At 32.3% G+C, this 19,731-nt stretch overlaps 2 protein-coding genes and 1 pseudogene across 3 annotated transcripts; 2 read left to right on the top strand and 1 right to left on the bottom strand.

Moving 5' to 3' along the window:
- The first annotated feature begins 3,506 nt into the window (after positions 1-3,506).
- Positions 3,507-7,528, top strand: LOC105779851 (truncated transcription factor CAULIFLOWER A-like). 2 transcript variants are annotated; one of them, XM_052629020.1, is made up of 10 exons: positions 3,507-3,613; positions 3,738-3,945; positions 5,433-5,511; positions 5,606-5,670; positions 5,834-5,933; positions 6,031-6,072; positions 6,186-6,227; positions 6,519-6,649; positions 7,095-7,202; positions 7,323-7,528. In XM_052629020.1, the coding sequence occupies exons 2-9, from the start codon at positions 3,761-3,763 to the stop codon at positions 7,195-7,197; spliced, it is 747 nt and encodes a 248-aa protein (XP_052484980.1). In that variant the 5' UTR covers positions 3,507-3,613; positions 3,738-3,760; the 3' UTR covers positions 7,198-7,202; positions 7,323-7,528. The 2 variants fall into 2 exon arrangements, with proteins under 2 accessions (XP_052484980.1, XP_052484979.1); XM_052629019.1 differs by having other exon boundaries at positions 7,095-7,528.
- A 1,741-nt stretch (positions 7,529-9,269) lies between these two features.
- Positions 9,270-15,232, top strand: LOC105779847 (uncharacterized). The gene is made up of 14 exons (XM_012603800.2): positions 9,270-9,596; positions 9,696-9,830; positions 10,107-10,248; positions 10,713-10,795; positions 10,956-11,015; positions 11,115-11,327; positions 11,729-11,857; positions 12,253-12,930; positions 13,019-13,211; positions 13,299-13,492; positions 13,857-13,961; positions 14,106-14,245; positions 14,363-14,641; positions 14,738-15,232. Exons 1-14 carry the CDS (start codon positions 9,378-9,380, stop codon positions 15,003-15,005), a joined length of 2,838 nt encoding a protein of 945 aa, XP_012459254.1. The 5' UTR covers positions 9,270-9,377; the 3' UTR covers positions 15,006-15,232.
- A 1,044-nt stretch (positions 15,233-16,276) lies between these two features.
- LOC105779265 (receptor-like protein kinase ANXUR2) lies at positions 16,277-18,803 on the bottom strand (annotated as a pseudogene).
- Positions 18,804-19,731: the final 928 nt, after the last annotated feature.

Consider the following 19,731-nt stretch of genomic DNA (forward strand, 5'->3'; position numbering starts at 1 on the left):
CAGCCATGTGTCACACACGGCTAGGTGACATGGCCGTATGTCCCCTGTAACTTCCTTAAAAATCAAGTCAGTAGCTTCACACGGCTAGCACACGGGTGGCTTGGCTGTGTGGCATAAGTCAGTATACCCTCTAGTGTTCACACGACCTAGCACACGGCCTGGCACACGGGCGTGTGAGGTCATTTCGAATGGTACACAGCCTGACACACGTGCGTGTGGTTTGGCCGTGACCCAAGTTAGTATGCTCACTAGTTTGGACACGGGTTACGACACGGGCAAGGACACGGACGTGCAGCCCCATTTCGAACGTCCACACGGCCTAAGACACAGGCATGTCTCACGCAGCCTTACCACACGGGCGTGTGTTCCCTGCACTTTGAAAGTTTTCCATGTTTTTCCTAAAATTTCCTTAAGTACTTGGTTTAGTCTCGAACCATTTTTAATGTTTATTTTGGGCCTCGATGGCTCGTATTAGGGACTATATAAATGGTTTTGAATGATTTTTGTTTGAATGAGAAATGAATATGAAATGTATGATTGTTTGATTTATAAGTCCGATAATGCTTCGTAACCTTGTTTCAGCGTTGGATACGGGTTAGGGGTGTTACACTATAAATCTTCATCACAGTGTCGCCTAGAAGAACCGTTTGATAACTGTCGTCACGGTGTCATTCTAGCGAGCCAATCGATATCATTCCACGGTACAACCATACTCCCTTGTATCCCTATACCTTAATTAACTATCAATTCGACAAAATTATCGGACCAAACTTTAATACACTTTTATACTAGCATAATAAATATTAAATATTACTATTTATTGACTCAATTTATGAAAATGGGGTTCCAAAATCGTCGTTTTCTACACCACTAAAAATCAAGCTGTTACAAATCATTTATCTCATTTCATTTCAATTCAATCGAATTCATATATATATAATTTCACATTCAATTTCAGAATCATATTCCTCTTCATCATCAACATACAATACCTCATTCTATCTAGCATGTTTCAATCCATTCTTATGTTACAAATCATGTTCCATTAAGTCATACTACTTTCCATTTTATTCAATTCAGTCCACTATCTCGATAATCAATATCAATCACAGCAAATCAATTCATATGAAAATTATATACTCACATTGATATTCAATCATACAGTTAACATGAATATACAAACAAATAAATTGATCTCGAATCATAAAAGTACAAATCAAAATCTCGCGTCACTCGTAAACGAATCTTGCTTTTCTTTTCCCTCTCGACGGCCCGGCATCGTCTTTCGTTACAATCGATAATTAATAAATAAGACAATATCAGATTTCATTCAATCCACATCCAAATGCAAAGCCACTCATATTTTCATTTTATTCAATTTAGTCTCTAAACTCGGGATAAGCATATCTTTCGATATTTAGCTTCGGATCAAAACCTGATTTCATGTTCTTTCATTAGGTACCTTGTAATTTCTATTCTTTCCACTATAGCATTTTATATATTATAATTAACCTTCAATTAACATTAAGTAATTAGATTAATTAAGGTTTATTATATTCTTAATTATTAATTCAAACTAAATTGCATAATCATTATCATCCACCAACCGCATAAAAACAAGGTCTCCAAATCTTTTCTTAATTAAAACTCTATAATGATTGGATTTCTACGCTTCTGAGCTTTAATTAATTATTTTTTTGACTAAATTATTTAACCGAATTTTATTATACTTTCATATTAATTTTGTAAATTAATATTCTTATTTTATATTTATTAACTCAACTTATGAAAATAATAGTTCCCAACATTCGTGAGAAAATGAAACATTCCTCGAATAAGCACACACTTTGTTACATTTGTCTTGAGCAAGACGGAAAAGCCTGAGAAAGGAATTCCTCAAAGGGAGTTCACCACACCATGCATCCGACCAAAAGAGGATATCCCTACCATCCCCAAGTATCCAGGTAAAACATTCGAGCCCCATAAAATTAACCACAGACTCGTCCTTAATTATATTAATAATATTCCTCCAATTGACAGACACCTTTGTTGTATTTGACGAATACGGCCACCAAGCGAGCACGCTTCCACCATACTTAGCAGCGATTAACCTTCTCCATAGAGCTAATGGCTCTGAGCCATACTTCCAATCCCATTTAAACAACAATTATGATATTTGAACCTAAAAATACGCACAATATTTGAATTTAACATAACACGATATTTAATATCTCAATTTTATCAATTTAATTAAAACATCATTTAGTTTGGCTAAATGGGTATATAATCCCCTAAACTTTGATGAAAAAATCAACTAAACCCCTAGTTTTGTTAGTATAATTATAGTCCTTTTTGGATGGCTACTTCGATGGCAATTTGATTGTCATTGACTTCTATCTTAGCAAGCCATAAACATTACCTATTTTTTGTTCAATAAGGAATCTGTTTGAGAGTGCATTTTTGTAAGTAAAATATAAATACAAACGGGTCACTTGGTTTTACGGCTAAACTTTTGGGGAAAAGTTTTAGTGAAGAGCAATCCAAGTTTTTGTATGAGTATGAGATTGTTACGTAGTGAGTTGTACGACTTAAATCATTATTTGTATGTATTGAAGAATAGATGATTAGCTCTCTGGGAAAGGCCTCGCAGATGTAGGAGGACCAAATGAATAAAATATGTATACGTGACATGTTAAAATTGTTGAATTGTTTAAAATTGGGATCAAATTGATAAAATATATAAGTAGATTAATTGTGTTATTATACCAGTTAAAACGGATAACATCATCTTTTTTGTTAATGATTTAACATAAAGTAATCAAAACAGAATCAATGAAAAGCGTTATAGACGAAATTGAGAGATCTTATAATTTAGTGACCAAAACACAAATCCACTAATAACTAAGTGACCTAAAAGTAAAACTCAAATAATTCAGATACAACGTTATACCTAAATATCAATTAAAAGTAGTTATAGATTATAAATAATAAGGGGAAACAGGAGCACCGCCGTCAACAACAGCAAGTGTGTGGCAGTGTGGTAGCATTCGTAGCCTATAAGCTCAAAACCCTATTTTTTTCTAAAGTTATATATAGGTGCCATTATTTTATTATGATGAAATTATTGGGAAGTATAAAATAATTTAAAATCATTAGTATAAAATTTTATATTTTTAATCTGTTTTAATATTTTTGAATTTATAATGTGGGTGAAAATTTTAATGTGATAAACTATTATCTAAAAATTAAATGTAATTTTGATTAAAATTGTAAAATTAATATTTTTGTTTCGTGTTTATGAAATTATAAAAAGTAAAAATAGCAAGTAATTTTACAAATCCATGTAAAGTAAATGAAGATGGTAACGACTGCTCAGCCATTCCAGCCAATAAGAACCCGACAGCACATCCGTCAAAAAACCACTCTGGTTTTGCCCTAAAACCACATTTTTTTCTTCTTCTGGTTTTCACTTTCTTGTTTTGCTTCATTTCCCAATTCTATATATGTTCTATTTTTTTTTCTCATCCACTCTCTGAAAACCACTTCATATTTAGCAAAATCATAAGAACTCAAAACATAAACTAACAACAACAACAAAAATTCCCCAACTTAGGTACGCACAACACATATACATACATATATATATAGACATACACACACACATATCGTTTTGGTTTTAAAGAATCTGGGTTTATTTGTTCCTTTGTTTCTGGTGTAACAATTTTTTCTTCTTACAGGTATATTTTTTTTTTAAAAAATCATGGGAAGAGGTAGGGTTCAATTAAAAAGGATTGAAAACAAGATCAACAGACAAGTTACTTTTTCCAAAAGAAGAGCTGGTTTATTGAAGAAAGCTCATGAGATCTCTGTTCTTTGTGATGCTGAAGTTGCTTTAATTGTCTTCTCCCATAAAGGCAAACTCTTTGAGTACTCAACTGATTCCTGGTAAAAAAAAAAACAATACCATTTCTGTTTTGTTTTTTTTTTCGTATCTCAACGGCAGATCCATGTTTTAAAAATCTGGGTTTCTTTTTTCGGTTTTCGGTTTTTATTGCTTGTTTCATGTATTTTCATGCAGGTGAAAGAATTTAAGACATGTTGAGGTAGCATTTTAGGTAACAGGACATGTTTGTGTAATGAAAAACATGTAAAAGGATCATGAAAGTACTAAAATGAATGACCAAGTTTGTGAGAAAGAAGTTTTTGTCAAATCTGGTTAAGGAAGTTATTGACCAATGGAAGAACAATAAATTTTTTCCCTTTTTTAATGATTCTTTATTTTTTCATGTTCAAATGGTCTAACTTTCTTAAATAGGAGAAAATACAAAAAAAATCTATTAAATGAACTAAATTATACCAAGAAATAAAAGATAAGAAAAAAAACCTAACCCTATGTTTATATGTTGTTTATAATTTATTTTCTCTTGGAAAAAATGTTTAATTTGATATTTTTTTGCTCAGCATTTAATTTGATACTTAAATAAACCCTATTTTCATTTTCTCATTTCCTTTTTAATTTTTACTTACACACTTTTTTGGTATTATTTTGGGGTACATAATTATATATCTTCTTCTTCTTCTTCAATTCTTCAGCAGCTCTTGAAACCTAAACCCTCTCTGGTTTTATTTTCTGTTTCTAGTTCAAGAAACTCCCACACCTAAGCTAAAAACCCTAAAAAATGATACATCTTTTTATAGTTTTAACAAAAAATATTTTTAAAATGTTAAATACTCAATAATTTAAGCCAATTTACCAGGAAAAAAGACAGAAAATTCTCTCAAATTTTTGTTCTTTAATGTTATTATTTTTCTTTCCATTTTTGGGGTGTATATGTGGCTATATATATTTTAATTATCTATTTATGGTTTTCAAAATAATTTAAAATTTCAATTTTTATAAAAAATTATTGAGAATAAGTAAGTTACTAGTTGAGCTTTTACCTGTTCCAAATTAAAATAATTACTTATAGATATTAAAAATTTTCCTAATTTATACCTCAAATTTTATATCTTAATTTTTTTACAATTAATAAAATATTAAATAATACAGAAAATATTTACATAGAGTTTACTAATAAACAATGAACATTTATAAGTAGTAGCAATTTATTGGTTTTGATTTATTGAGTGATTTTTTTTCTTGATGTACATGTTAAAGATTGTTTGATTATAAATGTAAATTTTAATAATGGATTCGAATATTTTTAATCTATTTTATAAAAATAAATTAGAGCAAATATTTGCATAATATATTGTAGAAGTAAAGTAAAGTTCACATTTGTTAGGGTTTGGTTCTTTCCTTGCAACTTGAAAAATGGAATTGTGAATTAGGGTTTATAAGTTCTAAAATTGTCTTTACATTTTTAAAAGAAAAATAAATAAATTTCATTTCTTTTTCAATTTTATGAACTTTTTTTCTGCATGTAACTCAGTATGGAAAAGATACTTGAACGCTATGAAAGGTATTCCTATGCTGAGAGACAGCTTGTTGCTACTGAATCTCAACCTCAGGTATATAATTCTTATACATATATATATATATATATAGCACATAACATAAAAGGAAAAAAAATGGGTGTTAATGTTATGGTATACAAATCTGCAGGGCAACTGGTCCATGGAGTATAATAGACTTAAGGCTAAGGTTGACCTCTTGCAGAAAAATCACAGGTATAATTCTATATATATATATATATATATACTTGGATTAGTGTTAGATATGGATACAAGATATTAGTATTTTAAAAAGAAATGAATATATTATATTTCATTGTTGAATTTGGTTCTTAAAAAAATCCGAGTAACATAGGGTTTTGTTTGCAATTTTTTGCAGGCACTATATGGGAGAAGATTTGGACTCACTGAGTCTCAAGGAGCTACAGAATTTGGAACAACAGCTTGATACTGCTATTAAACACATTCGATCTAAAAAAGTAATCTTTTTTTATTTTTTTTAAAATTTTTACAATTAAAATTGTTCAATTAGAACTGTTTTTTTCTTTCTAGTGATGAAATTATGTGTTTTTGTAGAACCAACTCATCTCCGAGTCAATCTCTGAGTTGCAGAGAAAGGTAAAGCCTTTCACAACATATTTTTTGCTTATCAATGTGTATATATATACATATATAAAGGCCTAGCAAAATATTATTTATTGTCCTACAATTACATAAATTTGTTCTGACAGGAGAAGGCAATACAGGAGCAAAACGCCATGCTAGCAAAGCAGGTGATTTACCCTTCTTTTACATATATGTCTATATACATATATATATATATATATTTCCTAATCTGCCCTACACCCCCGAACCCAACATTACGTGTCTAAGTCTAATCGAACTTGCAATCTCTAGGAATACATCATTGATTTGATGCCAACTGAGCTAGAAATTACCCTTCTTTCCATGTTCATGGTTTCTTACTCTTTTTCTGCTCGGCATTCATGGTTTCTTACAATGTTGCTTTGGGTCGTTATTGATTCTAAAAGTATTCGTGTCCAACATCCATGTGACATTTGCAGATCAAGGAAAGGGAGAAAACGGTGGCGCAGGCACAGCAGTCGCAGTGGGGGCAGCACCAACAGCAGCTTGGCCTCAACACATCAACATCTTTCCTGCTGCCTCAGCCGCCGCATCCTTGTTTGAATATCGGGTAACATTTCTTCTCTATCTTCTTTCGGTACACGATCAAAAAAATAAAAATAATAAGGGATAATATATTTTTGGCTATTAAACTTGATAACTTGTCTACTTTTGGTCCGCTTTTGCACTCGAAGTTGACAACTAGTTCCATTTTTCTTTTATCCGATCATGTTCCATTAACACTAGTTGTATAATCAAATCTTGATAGAATTCAAATTTAATGACCAAAATGATTCTAATTGTTAAATTCATGAACCAAAATAGAAAAAAAAATATAAGTATCAAAATGAACCTAATTGTCGAGTTTAATGACTACCAAATTATATTATCTCAAAGAAAAACAAAGAATTCAAGTAACATAGGTTCTTATCAGCCAAAAAGAAGATTATATATATATATATATATATATATATGGAAATGGTGATAATTTGGTAGTGGAATTTGTGTTGATGCAGTGGGACATACCAGGAAGAAGCAACTGATCAAGTGAGGAGGAATGAACTTGACCTTACCCTTGAACCTATTTATACCTGCCATCTGGGATATTTTGCTGCATGAAACTGGTACTCTAAATACATACATATATACATATACATTGTATGCATGCATGCATGTATGTATGTATATATGAGAATGCTTTGATTTAGCAGCTAATTATGAAGTTTTGGATTGTGTGAATATAGGCAGAAATGGAGTTGCATTATCATGGCATGCTAAAAGGAAAAAGAAATTTGTTGGAAACTCATGGCTTTTTATGTATGTTACTACTTTGACATATATATATATATATATGTCTATGATAAGTGTATAATATATCTATGGATCTCGGATTTCCCATTATTAGTTATCAAGTTCCAATTTATTAATTATCCAGGCTTTTTATTGTAAATTTGGTCAAATATTGCTACTAATCCTTATATTATGTATAAGTTGTGGGTTTAGTTTAATATTCCAATTTAGTTAATTTTAGTCTAGGAGAAACTAAAAACTTCAGATCACTTCTATGGCCATGCAAAAGGCTTAAATAATCAGACCGGTAAACGTTGATTCGTTATTTTTAGATCATATACTTTTTGAATTTTGAAAATTTGGGTCTAAACTAAACTTTAGCAGTTAAATCTATTAGGTCAAATTCTGCCGTTAGTCTCGCGAGTTATGGATATAGTCCTTGTTCAAAAATTATTTTGATCTTTACCAACTTAAACAACATTTATAATTTTATCTAAATAAATTTTTTAAAAAATTTTGTATGTTTGATGTTTATTTAGGAAAAAAAAACTAAATTGGCAAGTCCTCATTTTCAAAAATAATTTAATTATTATGTTATATAAGGGTTAGTTTTATTAAACTAAGGTAAGACCTATTTTATAAAAATTATGTATTCGAGAAACAAGGTTTAGTATATCTTTGCTTTTACAAAGTGTTAATTGAAAAGAAATTAAAAAAAGTGATTTTTGAGAAGTTTGATAAATATATAAACTTATAATAAAATTATAATTTTAATTTATTATTAATATTTTGATATATGAAATATAAATTTTAAATATTTTAAGTAATTAATGTAAATTCTTATAAATTTTAATTTGAAGATATAAATCATATTTCAAATATAAAATAATTCTTACAAATTTAAATATATAATTTTATATATTTTAAATATTTTAAAAAAGAGAAATAAAAGGAATTTATTTTTGTGATGGTAAATGAAGGTAAGTGTTCAAAAGATAATTTGAAAAATGTTGTTTTAAAACCAATGCTAAATATATTTTGATAAAATTTCGTGATTTAATTTATTTCGGATTATCAGAGTTTTCCGAATAATATTTCCAATGAAACATTTTCATAATTTTCAGAGAGATACCAAATCATAAATGTTTGAAATTCATATTATACAATGAGATATTGTTAATTAGAATTGAACGGTGATATAAAATCGGTTTATTTCCGATGAGATAAATATAAAATGATATATTAACTTTGGTTCAATATGTAATGTCATATTTCAATTTTGATTTTTACGATTTTATAAATGAAAATTTGATTTAATTCAATTTTAGAAATCACTAACAGCATTCTATGTTGATATATTGCATACACAAACAATTATATTAATCCGATATAAAAATAAATGTACGTATTCGTTTCTTTAAATGTGTACAATTGAATCAAAATCAAAGTTTATTGTATACATTTGAATCACGATTCAAGTTTTATATGTATAATTGCACCAAATAAAAGTTCACATTAGACCAAAATTCATATATGAATTTGATATTCATCCTTATTTTCAACATCATAGTTTTTTTCTAAGCAAATAAAGTAAAAACAACACTCAAAATCTTAACACACAAATTAGCTAATCTATATTAACTTAAAACTTAGGTAGTCAATGTATAATCATAAAGGCATTTATGTATTTATAATTTTAATAAAATATCAAATTATTCTGAATTTTTTGAAAAAAAACCTTTCAGTACTTAAGTGAAAAAAGGTAGAATTTGGGATCCGATTTTGTAATTAAACCAAATTGTTTAACTCCTTAGAAATTATATGAGGCAAAGGCCCATATAATGTCTCAGCCAAAGCCCATCAACGATAAGCCTCTTTAAGCTCTTACAGAACCCAAAACCTTAAAACTGAAAAACCCTGTCTTTCCCCCTCGATATTTTCCTCCGCCAAAATAAACCCATTAAATTTCCCGCCGCCGCCGAGACCGACAAAGATACGCCGGCTTAGCCATGGCTAAGCAATCGACCGCCGGAGCTAAAACCAAGAAGAAATCAAACAAAAAACACCACAAAAAATCCGATCCAGATGTCATCTCCATGAAGCTCAAGTCTCAAAAGCCTAACCCTTTCGAAACCATCTGGTCCCGTCGCAAGTTCGACATACTCGGCAAGAAACGCAAAGGCGAAGAACGCCGCATCGGCCGTGCACGTTCCCTCGCCATTCAAAAGGTAAATTATAAAACACTATCCCCCATAAAAATTTCAACTTTTTTTTTGCCCCATATTTGTTAGCGTGTTGATATGATTTTTTTGGCGGTTTTGTTTCAGAGGAAGAAAACACTGTTGAAAGAGTATGAGCAAAGTACAAAGTCTTCTGTTTTTGTTGATAAGAGAATTGGTGAACAAAATGATGACTTGGGAGAGTTTGAAAAGGGTATCTTGAGGTCTCAACGTGAACGTCAGGTTGTTTTCTCTTTTTGAATGCTTGTGTGTGTATGTAGTTTATAAGTGAAATATTGAAGTCTAGTCGAATTGAGCATTGCTTGAACATAATGGGAGAATGGAAGCTGGAATATTCCTTCATTGATAAAAATATATATATATATATTTAACATTCTAAATAATATATTGATTGAATCTTTATAGTACTCGAGTTTAGCCTGTGCTGTATTTGTTACTTCTATTTGCATGATTGGAAAAATGAATACCTGTTGAGATTAAGTTTATATGATTCTGTAGTTGAAATTGGGAAAAAAGAGCAAGTTCAATTTATCAGATGGAGAAGAAGACGAGTTTGATGCTCCGGAATTTGGTTCCCTTCCGGAGAGGGATGATTTTGAGGATGAAATGCTGTCCGATGACGATAATTATGCTGATGAAAGTAAGATTAAACTTCTGCTCTTCATTATGATGATGCTTTATAATTTGTTTATAGATAATCTAAATTTCCTAGTAACTGTTTTTTTTCATTTGTTAGACAATGTATTGTTTAACTAGTTAGCTTTTACATATCAGTAACACATGGAAGTGGTCATAGTTCCTGCTTATTTGTCTTTAAAGCTTCAGTCTACAGCAAGAACTTTGTATTCTTCTTTATGTACTTGCCATTATCAATAAGCTTAAAGCTTGTTTTTGTTAATGATGCATGCAAATGCAGTAATTTAGTTTAGGCCTGAGTTGTCATCTTCTCGGCTCTCCTTTTACTATATTTCTGCGTATTTTGGTGGATGTTCTGTTCTTTATGTACATTCCAATCTATTATTCTTTATGTGAATATTTTTACCTTTTTTCGTATTATTTCTTTAAGCTACATTAATGGTCATGATGATTTGTTCTCCTTTTCAGAGCGGTCAACGGTCTTAAAGTACCTTAATTCTCACAGTGCCAAGGATCCCTTGGAAGGGGATTTGATAGAAGGAGAAGAAAATGTAAGACCTATTCTCTTTCATTAAGAAACGCTTGTTTGTAGTTGTGTTTGATGGTCAGCTTAGCAATTTCAATGTTATCGGTCGTTTGTGTTTGGTCTTATCCTCATTAGGGTTATATACGATATACAGAGCGTTTAAATTGATGGTTTTCATTCTACAGAAGCACAAATCCAAGAAGGAAATAATGGAAGAGGTTATTTTGAAGAGCAAGTTTTTCAAGGTAAAATTTCATATGCACCATAAAGGTGACTCTATTGTTTCCCAACTGTTGTTGTGTCTTGACATCTGGTCTCTAATTTTTTTCCTTGTTTTGTACCAGGCACAAAAAGCTAGAGATAAAGAAGAAAACGAGCAACTGATGGATGAATTAGATAAGAGCTTCTCATCTTTAGTGCAGTCCCAAGCCTTATTGTCTCTCACTGAGCCAGGCAAAATGAATGCCTTGAAAGCTCTCGTGAACAAGAGCATTCCGGATGAGCATGTGAAAAAGGAAGAGTTAGCCGTTGCGCGGAAATCTGAAACTAATAATCAGGTACTGAGTTAGGGTTCTACGTCGGGTCTTATTAAACTTATGTTACTCTTACTTGGGTGTCTGTTTGATGCATATCTGTATCCAGCACGGGTATGGTTAGATTTTTCTAAGTTTTCTGTTGCATTTGGAGGATCCTTTGAGCTCATATATCTGTATCCGTGTCTCAGACTGGAGTTTTAGACACGGATATTTAAAAGAAAAATGAAGTGTAATCAACATGGTATTAAACTGGCCATGCTGATCAGTGCTCTTGCCCATGCAAAGTTCTGATCTTCATTTATTTGCTACTGTTTTCTGAAATCTTACTTTAGCATGCCGTATTTCTTCACTGTTAGTGTTAGTATGTTATTGCTTTTAGTGGTGCATCAAAATTAAGCATTTTTCCCCTTTTTTACCGACAGGAACAACCTGATTCGTATGATAAACTTGTCCATGAGATGGTATTGGATATGCGTGCTCGGCCATCTGACAGGACAAAGACGCCCGAAGAGATTGCCCAAGAGGAAAGGGAGCGACTCGAGCGATTAGAGGTATCTGTGGTCAAAGCTCAACTACTTCCTTTTGGTTATATTTGCTTTTTCATGCTATAGTTTTATTTGGAGAGCTATTTAGTAGCTATTACAGTTGATAGAGTTTTCCGAGATATGGAAATTCACATAAAACAGGGCTTTATCTTGTGCTTTATTGGTTCGAAATAAGATTTTGTTTGATATGGTAACTACTATTATCGTTATTTCATGGTTATATATGTTAAAGACGCTATGTTAGAATGTTTGATTATTATTGTTATTTCATGGTTATATATGTTAAAGACGCTATGTTAGAATGTTTGATTATTATTATTATTTTTTCTTGGTTATATATGTTAAAGACACTATGTTAGAATGTTTGCTTAAGAACTTACATAGGATTCCCCAAATTTCAGGAGGAGCGTCAAAAGAGGATGTTAGCAACGGATTATTCTAGTGATGAAGATGGTGAAAATGCGGAGAAAGATTATGCTCAGAGGCCAAGGGCTATCTCGGGAGATGATCTTGGTGACTCCTTTGCACTTGATGATGAGCCTGGTAATAAAAAGGGTTGGGTTGATGAGATTCTTGAAAGAAAAGATGCTAATGATTCCGAGGATGAAGATGAGGATGATTCTGAAGATTTGGGAAGTGCCGAAGATACCGATGAAGATGAAGAATCTGAAGAAGAAGAAGAAGATGATGAAAATGAATGTGAAAAGACTCTCTCTTTGAAGGACTGGGAGCAGAGCGATGATAACAATGTTGGTACAGATTTGGAAGAGGATGAGGAGACCGATGAACATGATGAGGCCATTGGTGATGAAGATGTGGATAAAAAAAGCCGTAACAAAACAAACAAAACTGAACTTAAGAAATGTGTAGAGTCTGTGGATGCAAAAAAACCCAAAGCAAGTGGCAAACATACTTCAACAAAGTTGGATATTCCGTTTATAATCGAAGCTCCAAAGAACCTAGAGGAACTGTCTTCCTTATTGGAGAATCATTCTAATGATGACGTTATTGTGATTATCAATCGAATTCGGGCAAGCAATGCAATTAAGCTTGCCGCAGAAAATCGGAAGAAAATGCAAGTAAGTTTCCTTATAGGATATTCTGATATCCTACCAATATTGAGATTGGCATCTTCAATTTAAAACTGATATATCTTCTATTTACCAGGTATTTTATGGTGTTCTTTTGCAATATTTTGCCGTGTTAGCAAATAAAAAGCCCTTGAATTTTGAGTTATCGAATTTGCTTGTCAAGCCAATAATGGAGATGAGTACGGAGATCCCATTTTTCTCCGCAATATGTGCTCGTGAGCGAATCTTACGAACTCGCGTACAATTTTGTGAGGCTCTCAAGAACCATGGTATGTGATTGCTTGATTCTTTGTCACTGCCCTAACTTTATTATATTTGTAGAATTCCTTATAAGATGCATTTTATTTTATTTGCAGAAAATGGATGCTGGCCTACCTTGAAAACGTTGTTTCTCCTGAGGTTATGGTCCATGATTTTTCCATGCTCTGATTATCGTCATGTAGTAACAACTCCAGCACTATTGTTAATGTGCGAGTATCTGATGCGTTGTCCCATTATGTCGGGTCGAGATGTCGCTATTGGTTCGTTTCTATGTTCCATGATTCTCATGGTATGTACATGTTTATCCTTTTCACTCTATCCTTGAACTTGTCTTGTAAGAGTTTGAAGTTTCTTCTTACACGCACCTTATGACATCTTAGATAATGGTCTTCTCTTTTTGTTTATTGAGCGTATGAAAATCAGTTACTTTAAAGCACGCTGCTTAATAATTGTGTTACAAATGAAATTCGTATTTATAAGTTTATCTGTCCAATCACTTGTATTCTTATGGTCCCTAACTTGTAAAGCCAGATTCGAACCTAGGCATTGCCACAAACCCACAACTACAAAAGGATTTTACCAAATTGATTCACATGTTTACAAACGTACGATATATATGCCGTTCCTTACATGATAAGTCTTGGTATTTGTAGTTCACGAAGCAATCTCGGAAGTTCTGTCCTGAAGCTATTATGTTCCTCCGAACTCTGTTGATGGCAGCTACAGACCACAAACTAGCATCCGAGCAAGATTCACAAGTATTTTAACTTCCTCATTGCAGCCTATGAACAATAATAGTAAACATAATTAGACAACAGTTTTCTTTTTTCCTAATAAATTTGTTTTCTCGTGCTACTTATTGGACTAAATTGTTCTATTTATGTACATTTCTTTCTTATCAGTTCTATCATTTTATGGAACTGAAAGCACTCAGGCCCTTATTATGCATACATGATGGCGTGGATGAAATTAATCCTCTGAATTTCCTCATGGTAATGGAAATGTCAGATTACTCGTCGTTTTTCTGCTCGGATAATTTCAGGTCAGCAGTTGTTGCTGTTTTTCATTGTTGGTTTCTTTGTCTCATTTCATTAATTCTACTGTCCTAGGTAAGTTTCGACTTATATGGACTTTTCCCTTTCATTGCGTTTATCTTCAGGGCAAGTGCACTGCTAACTGTGATTGAAACTTTGCGAGGATTTATCGAGATCTATGACGGGTTGAACTCCTTTCCCGAAATTTTCTTACCAATTGCAACATTATTAGTTGAAGTTTCGGAGCAGAAACACATGCCGAAGGCACTGAAAGATAAGTTCAACAATGTTTCTCAACTCATTAAGAAGAAAGCAGGCGAAACTCATACGCTGCGGAGACCACTTCAGCTACGCAAGCAGAAGCCGGCTCCTATCAAATTACTTAATCCGAAATTCGAAGAGAAGTAAATCACATTAGCTCTAATTTTAACTTTTACCTCCCGTCTCAATGATATTTAGACTCGGGGGACTAATGGTCTATTTCCCATGTTACATTGCAGCTTTGTTAAAGGTAGAGACTACGATCCTGATCGAGAACGAGCCGAGAGAAGAAAGCTACAAAAACTGATAAAACGCGAAGCTAAAGGCGCGGCTCGAGAGTTACGTAAAGACAATTATTTCTTATACGAGGCGAAGCAAAGAGATAAGGAATTAGTGGAAAAGGAAAGAGCAGCTAACTATGGAAGGGCGATAGCATTTTTGCAAGAACAAGAACATGCCTTTAAATCTGGACAATTAGGTAAAGGCAGTAAGAAGAGGAGGAGATGAAAGCTATATAGGTAAATTTCTAATGCAAAGCTCCTTGAATTAGCTCATCAAATTTAAGATGTTTTGACATAGAATTTTGAGATTCTTGATTGTATTTTAGTGGATTGGCATGCAAGCAACTAGCCTAGCAATTTTTGTGTAATTCATCACGTGTTCGTATTTTTTCTCGTGTCGTAATCATATTTAAGGTTTCGAAATGTATCTAGTCATGTCGTGTTCGTGTTTTACTTGTTTTTCCATCTTATGTTTCATGCTTTAGCTCTATATATGCCTGTAGACTGTAAAATTCACATTTCTAAATCAATGGCAGGCAAGGCCGTTGTATTATACAAAGATCAGATTGTATTTTGCTCCTTTTATTAAAAAAAAAAAGATTACATGAGTTACATGTGTAATTGTCTGGTTATTTTGAATAAATAAGATAAAATATAATTTAACTCTTATATTAGGGGTTTTAATGGTATTTTTACCAATAAATGTTTTTATATATCAAAATCAAATTATCCATGTATGTAAACCGAATAAATTGAATTGATTTAGGGAGCAAAATTAAATAAACCGATTGAAATTTTTGGTTTGATTCATTGTTAATTGAGTTACTTGTAATTTTATTTCTTTTGATTTCTTTAAATTAGTATATTGTATTTTATTTTATTTTTCTTTCAAATTCATTATAAAATATTAAAATTAAATTAAACAAATTTAATGAATTCCAATAATATTTAATTTCTGAGATAGGTATATAGAGTTTTATATATATATATTAAATAACAATTAAAATGAATATTATAAAAAATAAAATCTCAATTTAGATTTTAAATATTAATGGATATTGGGTTTTAATTTTAATGGGTTTGGACTTTTAAGAGCATTAAATTTTAATGGGTTTTAAGTTTAATGTCTAAACTTGGGTTTGAGTATGTAAAAGAATTATGAGTTTTTAATTTTATGAGTTATGATTTTAAAGTTTGTTTAATTATTCTGTCCTCAAATTTTAAATCGAAGTGAATCGAGTCAGTCGATTTAATTGATTTTCATGTTGAATTTAAAATGTCAAAATAAAAATCAATTGAATCGAATGTGAAAATTAATTAAATTATAAAGTCGAGTATATGAAAAAATTCGATTTTTTCAACTCAGTTTGCTTTGATAATTTTTTATACACCCCCAACAAGCAGGACATCGAAAACATAATGCTAAAAATGATAAATGAAGTGTGAGAGTAACCTAAAACAGTAACATGGGTTATAGAATCAGCGAATGCAAACTTGTCAACGTCCGGTAGGAACGATGATTTCTGAAAACTCAACACCTGGGGTTGGTTCCGAATTACCGGCGGGGAACAACTGTTGACCATTAATCATCGGAGTAAAATTAACGTCAGTCATTCCATGAGTTCCGTTGGCTTCCATCAATGAACTCTTCAGCTCCTGCCGCCATGCCAGCTCCAAGTTGCACAATATTTCCCCCATACTAGGCCTGTTACTTCCTTGTCTACCAAACATTTCTTTGCTATACCTGTAAATGTCTTAAAACATTCAGGGTTGATCTTTCCCTGTAAGAAAGGGTCAATGTTCTGTTCCAGGGTCCCCATTTGATAACAATTTAGTGCTCAATCAGCCAAATTCACCTTGCCATAGTCTTCTTCATTTTTGATACTTTGTAATAGGGCAGGTCTAGCAAACAACACTTCAATCAGCACAACCCCGAACGAGTAGACGTCAGATTTTTCAGTCCGTTTTTGACGTTGATAATACTCTGGATCCAAGTACTCACATGAGTTTCAGATTCTGTCATTGTCATATTTGGTCCTATTTTCGATGGTTCGAAATCCGAAAGCTTGGGTTCCCAATTTTCATCTAATAGGATGTTTGTAGTTTTCAAATCACGGTGAATGATACATTGCTTCCCTGACGACGTGTGGAGATAATGCAGTCCTCGAGCTGCACCGCCTCTTCTTCCGTGGAAGTGGTGATTCCTTGGTCCTGTAAAGGTGGTCTGCTAATGCACCTCTCGCCATGAAACTGTAAACGAGGATCGATTCATTCGCTTCCATGCAACACCCGATCAAGGACACTAAATGGCAGTGTAGAAGCTTCGAAAGTATGGTGATTTCGGTTTGGAATTCATTGATACCTTGACGTGATTCAGGATTCGAACGCTTTATAGCAACAGCAGTCAGCGTATTTCTGTTGTTAACAAACCCCTTGTATACCTTTCCCAACCCCCCCGAACCAAGTAACAAAGCAGCCGAGATTCTCGGTTGCCGACTCTATCTCCGCAAGAGTGAAGTGTGGGCAGTCCTTTGACAATGGCAAACATGTAACTGTTCTGATCTTCCATTTAAAGCTAGATGGCAATGGTAATTGTAAAGAAATAAGGGCCGAATATATACTTACACCAACCACTGTTAAAAGTATATAATAAATGTTGAAGTTAATTCCCATGCAACAAGCAGATCACAAGGTGGCCATGCACAAGAAAAGGCAGCAAGCAATCGAGCCCTGATGTGCAGCAACTGAAACTTGAAGTTGCTGACTTGTTTGCTTTGTTTAGTTGTCTTATAATTCTTTTGTAACCAAGTTCATTTTGAACTTAGTAGGTAAATGTTTTGATGTTGATTGACTGAAAAATCAGCAAAGCTATGTGAGCAAGTTAATCTTGCAAGTTTCAATGTAAATTAGTGGTGTTAGGTGGCTGATTAGGTGTTTACTTGTTTAATTGTTTTATTTTTCAAGTTGACTAATATATGTATTGGCTTAATGCCTTATTATCATGTTAATGAAAGATTCAGCTTGTCTTCATTCAAAACTCTCTTTTTTCTGTTTTTCCACTAGCAAATTTTCTTTCTTCTTTGATTGTTTCTTGCTGTCCAAGCAAAGCTTTAGCAGCTTGCTGTCCAAGCAAAGCTTTAGCAGCTTGCTACTGCCTCCAACACCAACAATAAACAATCCGAGCGATAAAATGATTTGCAGATAAAGATACCTTTCTTGCTTTGAATGGATTAGATCCCGCAAGAGAGTTGCTTTCATCAGATAGTTTGAAGATTTCGAACCCATTCAAGAACGGTACATTATGAACTGAACTTCGATTATATTGTATGGACACTGAGACAAACACATCCCCCTGCTGTTTTCTCGAGAGATTCACAATAAAATCTCTATACACGGGAACTCCCATCTCCTGAATTAAGCTGCTGGTTTCTGCATGAGTGGCACCACTTGAAGAGTTGGTATGAACATCAACATGAACAGCCATTCCATTTTCGTCGACAACATTCCGGCTTTTCTGCACGTATAAGTGCAACCTGATGAGGTAACTGAACACAAAATCTACGGGGAGTGACCAGGTTATGTTACCTTCACGAGACACTGAAAAGCTGTGGTATAAACTTCCTTAGGTGCAGCATGTGCTGCTGGTATAAACAATATACACGTAAAGAGACATAAGTTTACATCTATTGAAATAGAGTGGATTAGTTTTGCTGGTATAAACAATATAAACAATATACACGTAAATTGACTCACCTCAATTGAAGTAGCCACGTCAAGCTTTTGCCTTCAATGTCGCGACATGATTCCCAAATGGTCACTATGTTACCCCAGTATTTTGAAATTTTTATACTTTATTTCTTCAATTAACAACGGTGTCTCATAAGAGCTTTTGTAAGCTTATTTATAACCCGGATTCGAACAAATAACATATAATTAAGTATTTGAACCTAATGAGTTGTGTAAATTGTTTATTTGGTATGCAAACGAAATTGTAGTTGTTCCGGCAACGAATCTAACATCTCATATCTTAGATCCAACGATTGGACAGGGAGTGAGTATTACACTCATGGTCATTGCTAATTATTAAACTCATTAATTAATTTATATATCTACTGTTACATATTCGAGGAGTTGTAAATAAATTAATATTCTCCAGAATAAAAGTCAAATTTTCTTTCACAAATATGATAAAAGCTTAAATTTCATTTAGAGCATTGTTACAATGTCATAATGTTACAAGTTGCAAGACGTACAATGACTAAATACCAAACATGACATTAGATTGATGATGATTAGAAGATTATATTAACTATTACGGTTAAGACGTATAGTGTAAAATGATGTTTCATTATTTGTCTTACTAACATTTGATGTATGACATTTTCCATGCAATTTGGATGTTATGTCTGTTCTTTTACTTGTTTTTCTTGTTTGAAGAAATGGGAAATTTTGATTATTTATATATATATATATATATATATATATATATTTCTATAGACTGATTTGGATTCATCCATTAGGTTCTAAATTAGATGACAACAACAATGCAATAAAATCTTTTAGGGATATATTGTTTGAATTTAACAAAATTTTTCAAATTGGTCCAAATTTAAAATTTGATAATTTTTTCAATTTGATCCTTCAATTTGAATATCGTGATACTTTAAGATTGTCCCACATCATCATTTAGAAAATATTATAAAAGTTATTAAAAAATTTAAAAAATCTTATGGTAACATAATACAATTTCATAATTCCATATCATCAAAATTGCTGAAAATTTGGGAAGTGGATGGATGACAACTCAAACTATTATTTTTCGAAACTTTTTATTTGAAATTAATTTTTTTATTTTTTAATCCAAACGTCAAATGTCAATGAAATTTTGATTTCTTACTAATTGTAGCATTTGTCTTCACTTCAGCCTTCAAATATATATATATAAACATCTG

Source organism: Gossypium raimondii, chromosome 4 (assembly GCF_025698545.1).
Source record: "Gossypium raimondii isolate GPD5lz chromosome 4, ASM2569854v1, whole genome shotgun sequence".
NCBI classification, from domain to species: domain Eukaryota; kingdom Viridiplantae; phylum Streptophyta; class Magnoliopsida; order Malvales; family Malvaceae; genus Gossypium; species Gossypium raimondii.

Coding starts and splice junctions, on each gene's coding strand:
- LOC105779851 (XM_052629019.1), top strand. CDS start 3,761: ATGGGAAGAGGTAGGGTTCAATTAAAAAGGATTGAAAACAAGATCAAC. Junction 5,934..6,030: donor AACACATTCGATCTAAAAAA/GTAATCTTTTTT, acceptor GTGTTTTTGTAG/AACCAACTCATCTCCGAGTC. Junction 6,650..7,094: donor CATCCTTGTTTGAATATCGG/GTAACATTTCTT, acceptor GTGTTGATGCAG/TGGGACATACCAGGAAGAAG.
- LOC105779847 (XM_012603800.2), top strand. CDS start 9,378: ATGGCTAAGCAATCGACCGCCGGAGCTAAAACCAAGAAGAAATCAAAC. Junction 13,962..14,105: donor CATCCGAGCAAGATTCACAA/GTATTTTAACTT, acceptor CTTTCTTATCAG/TTCTATCATTTTATGGAACT. Junction 14,642..14,737: donor AATCCGAAATTCGAAGAGAA/GTAAATCACATT, acceptor GTTACATTGCAG/CTTTGTTAAAGGTAGAGACT.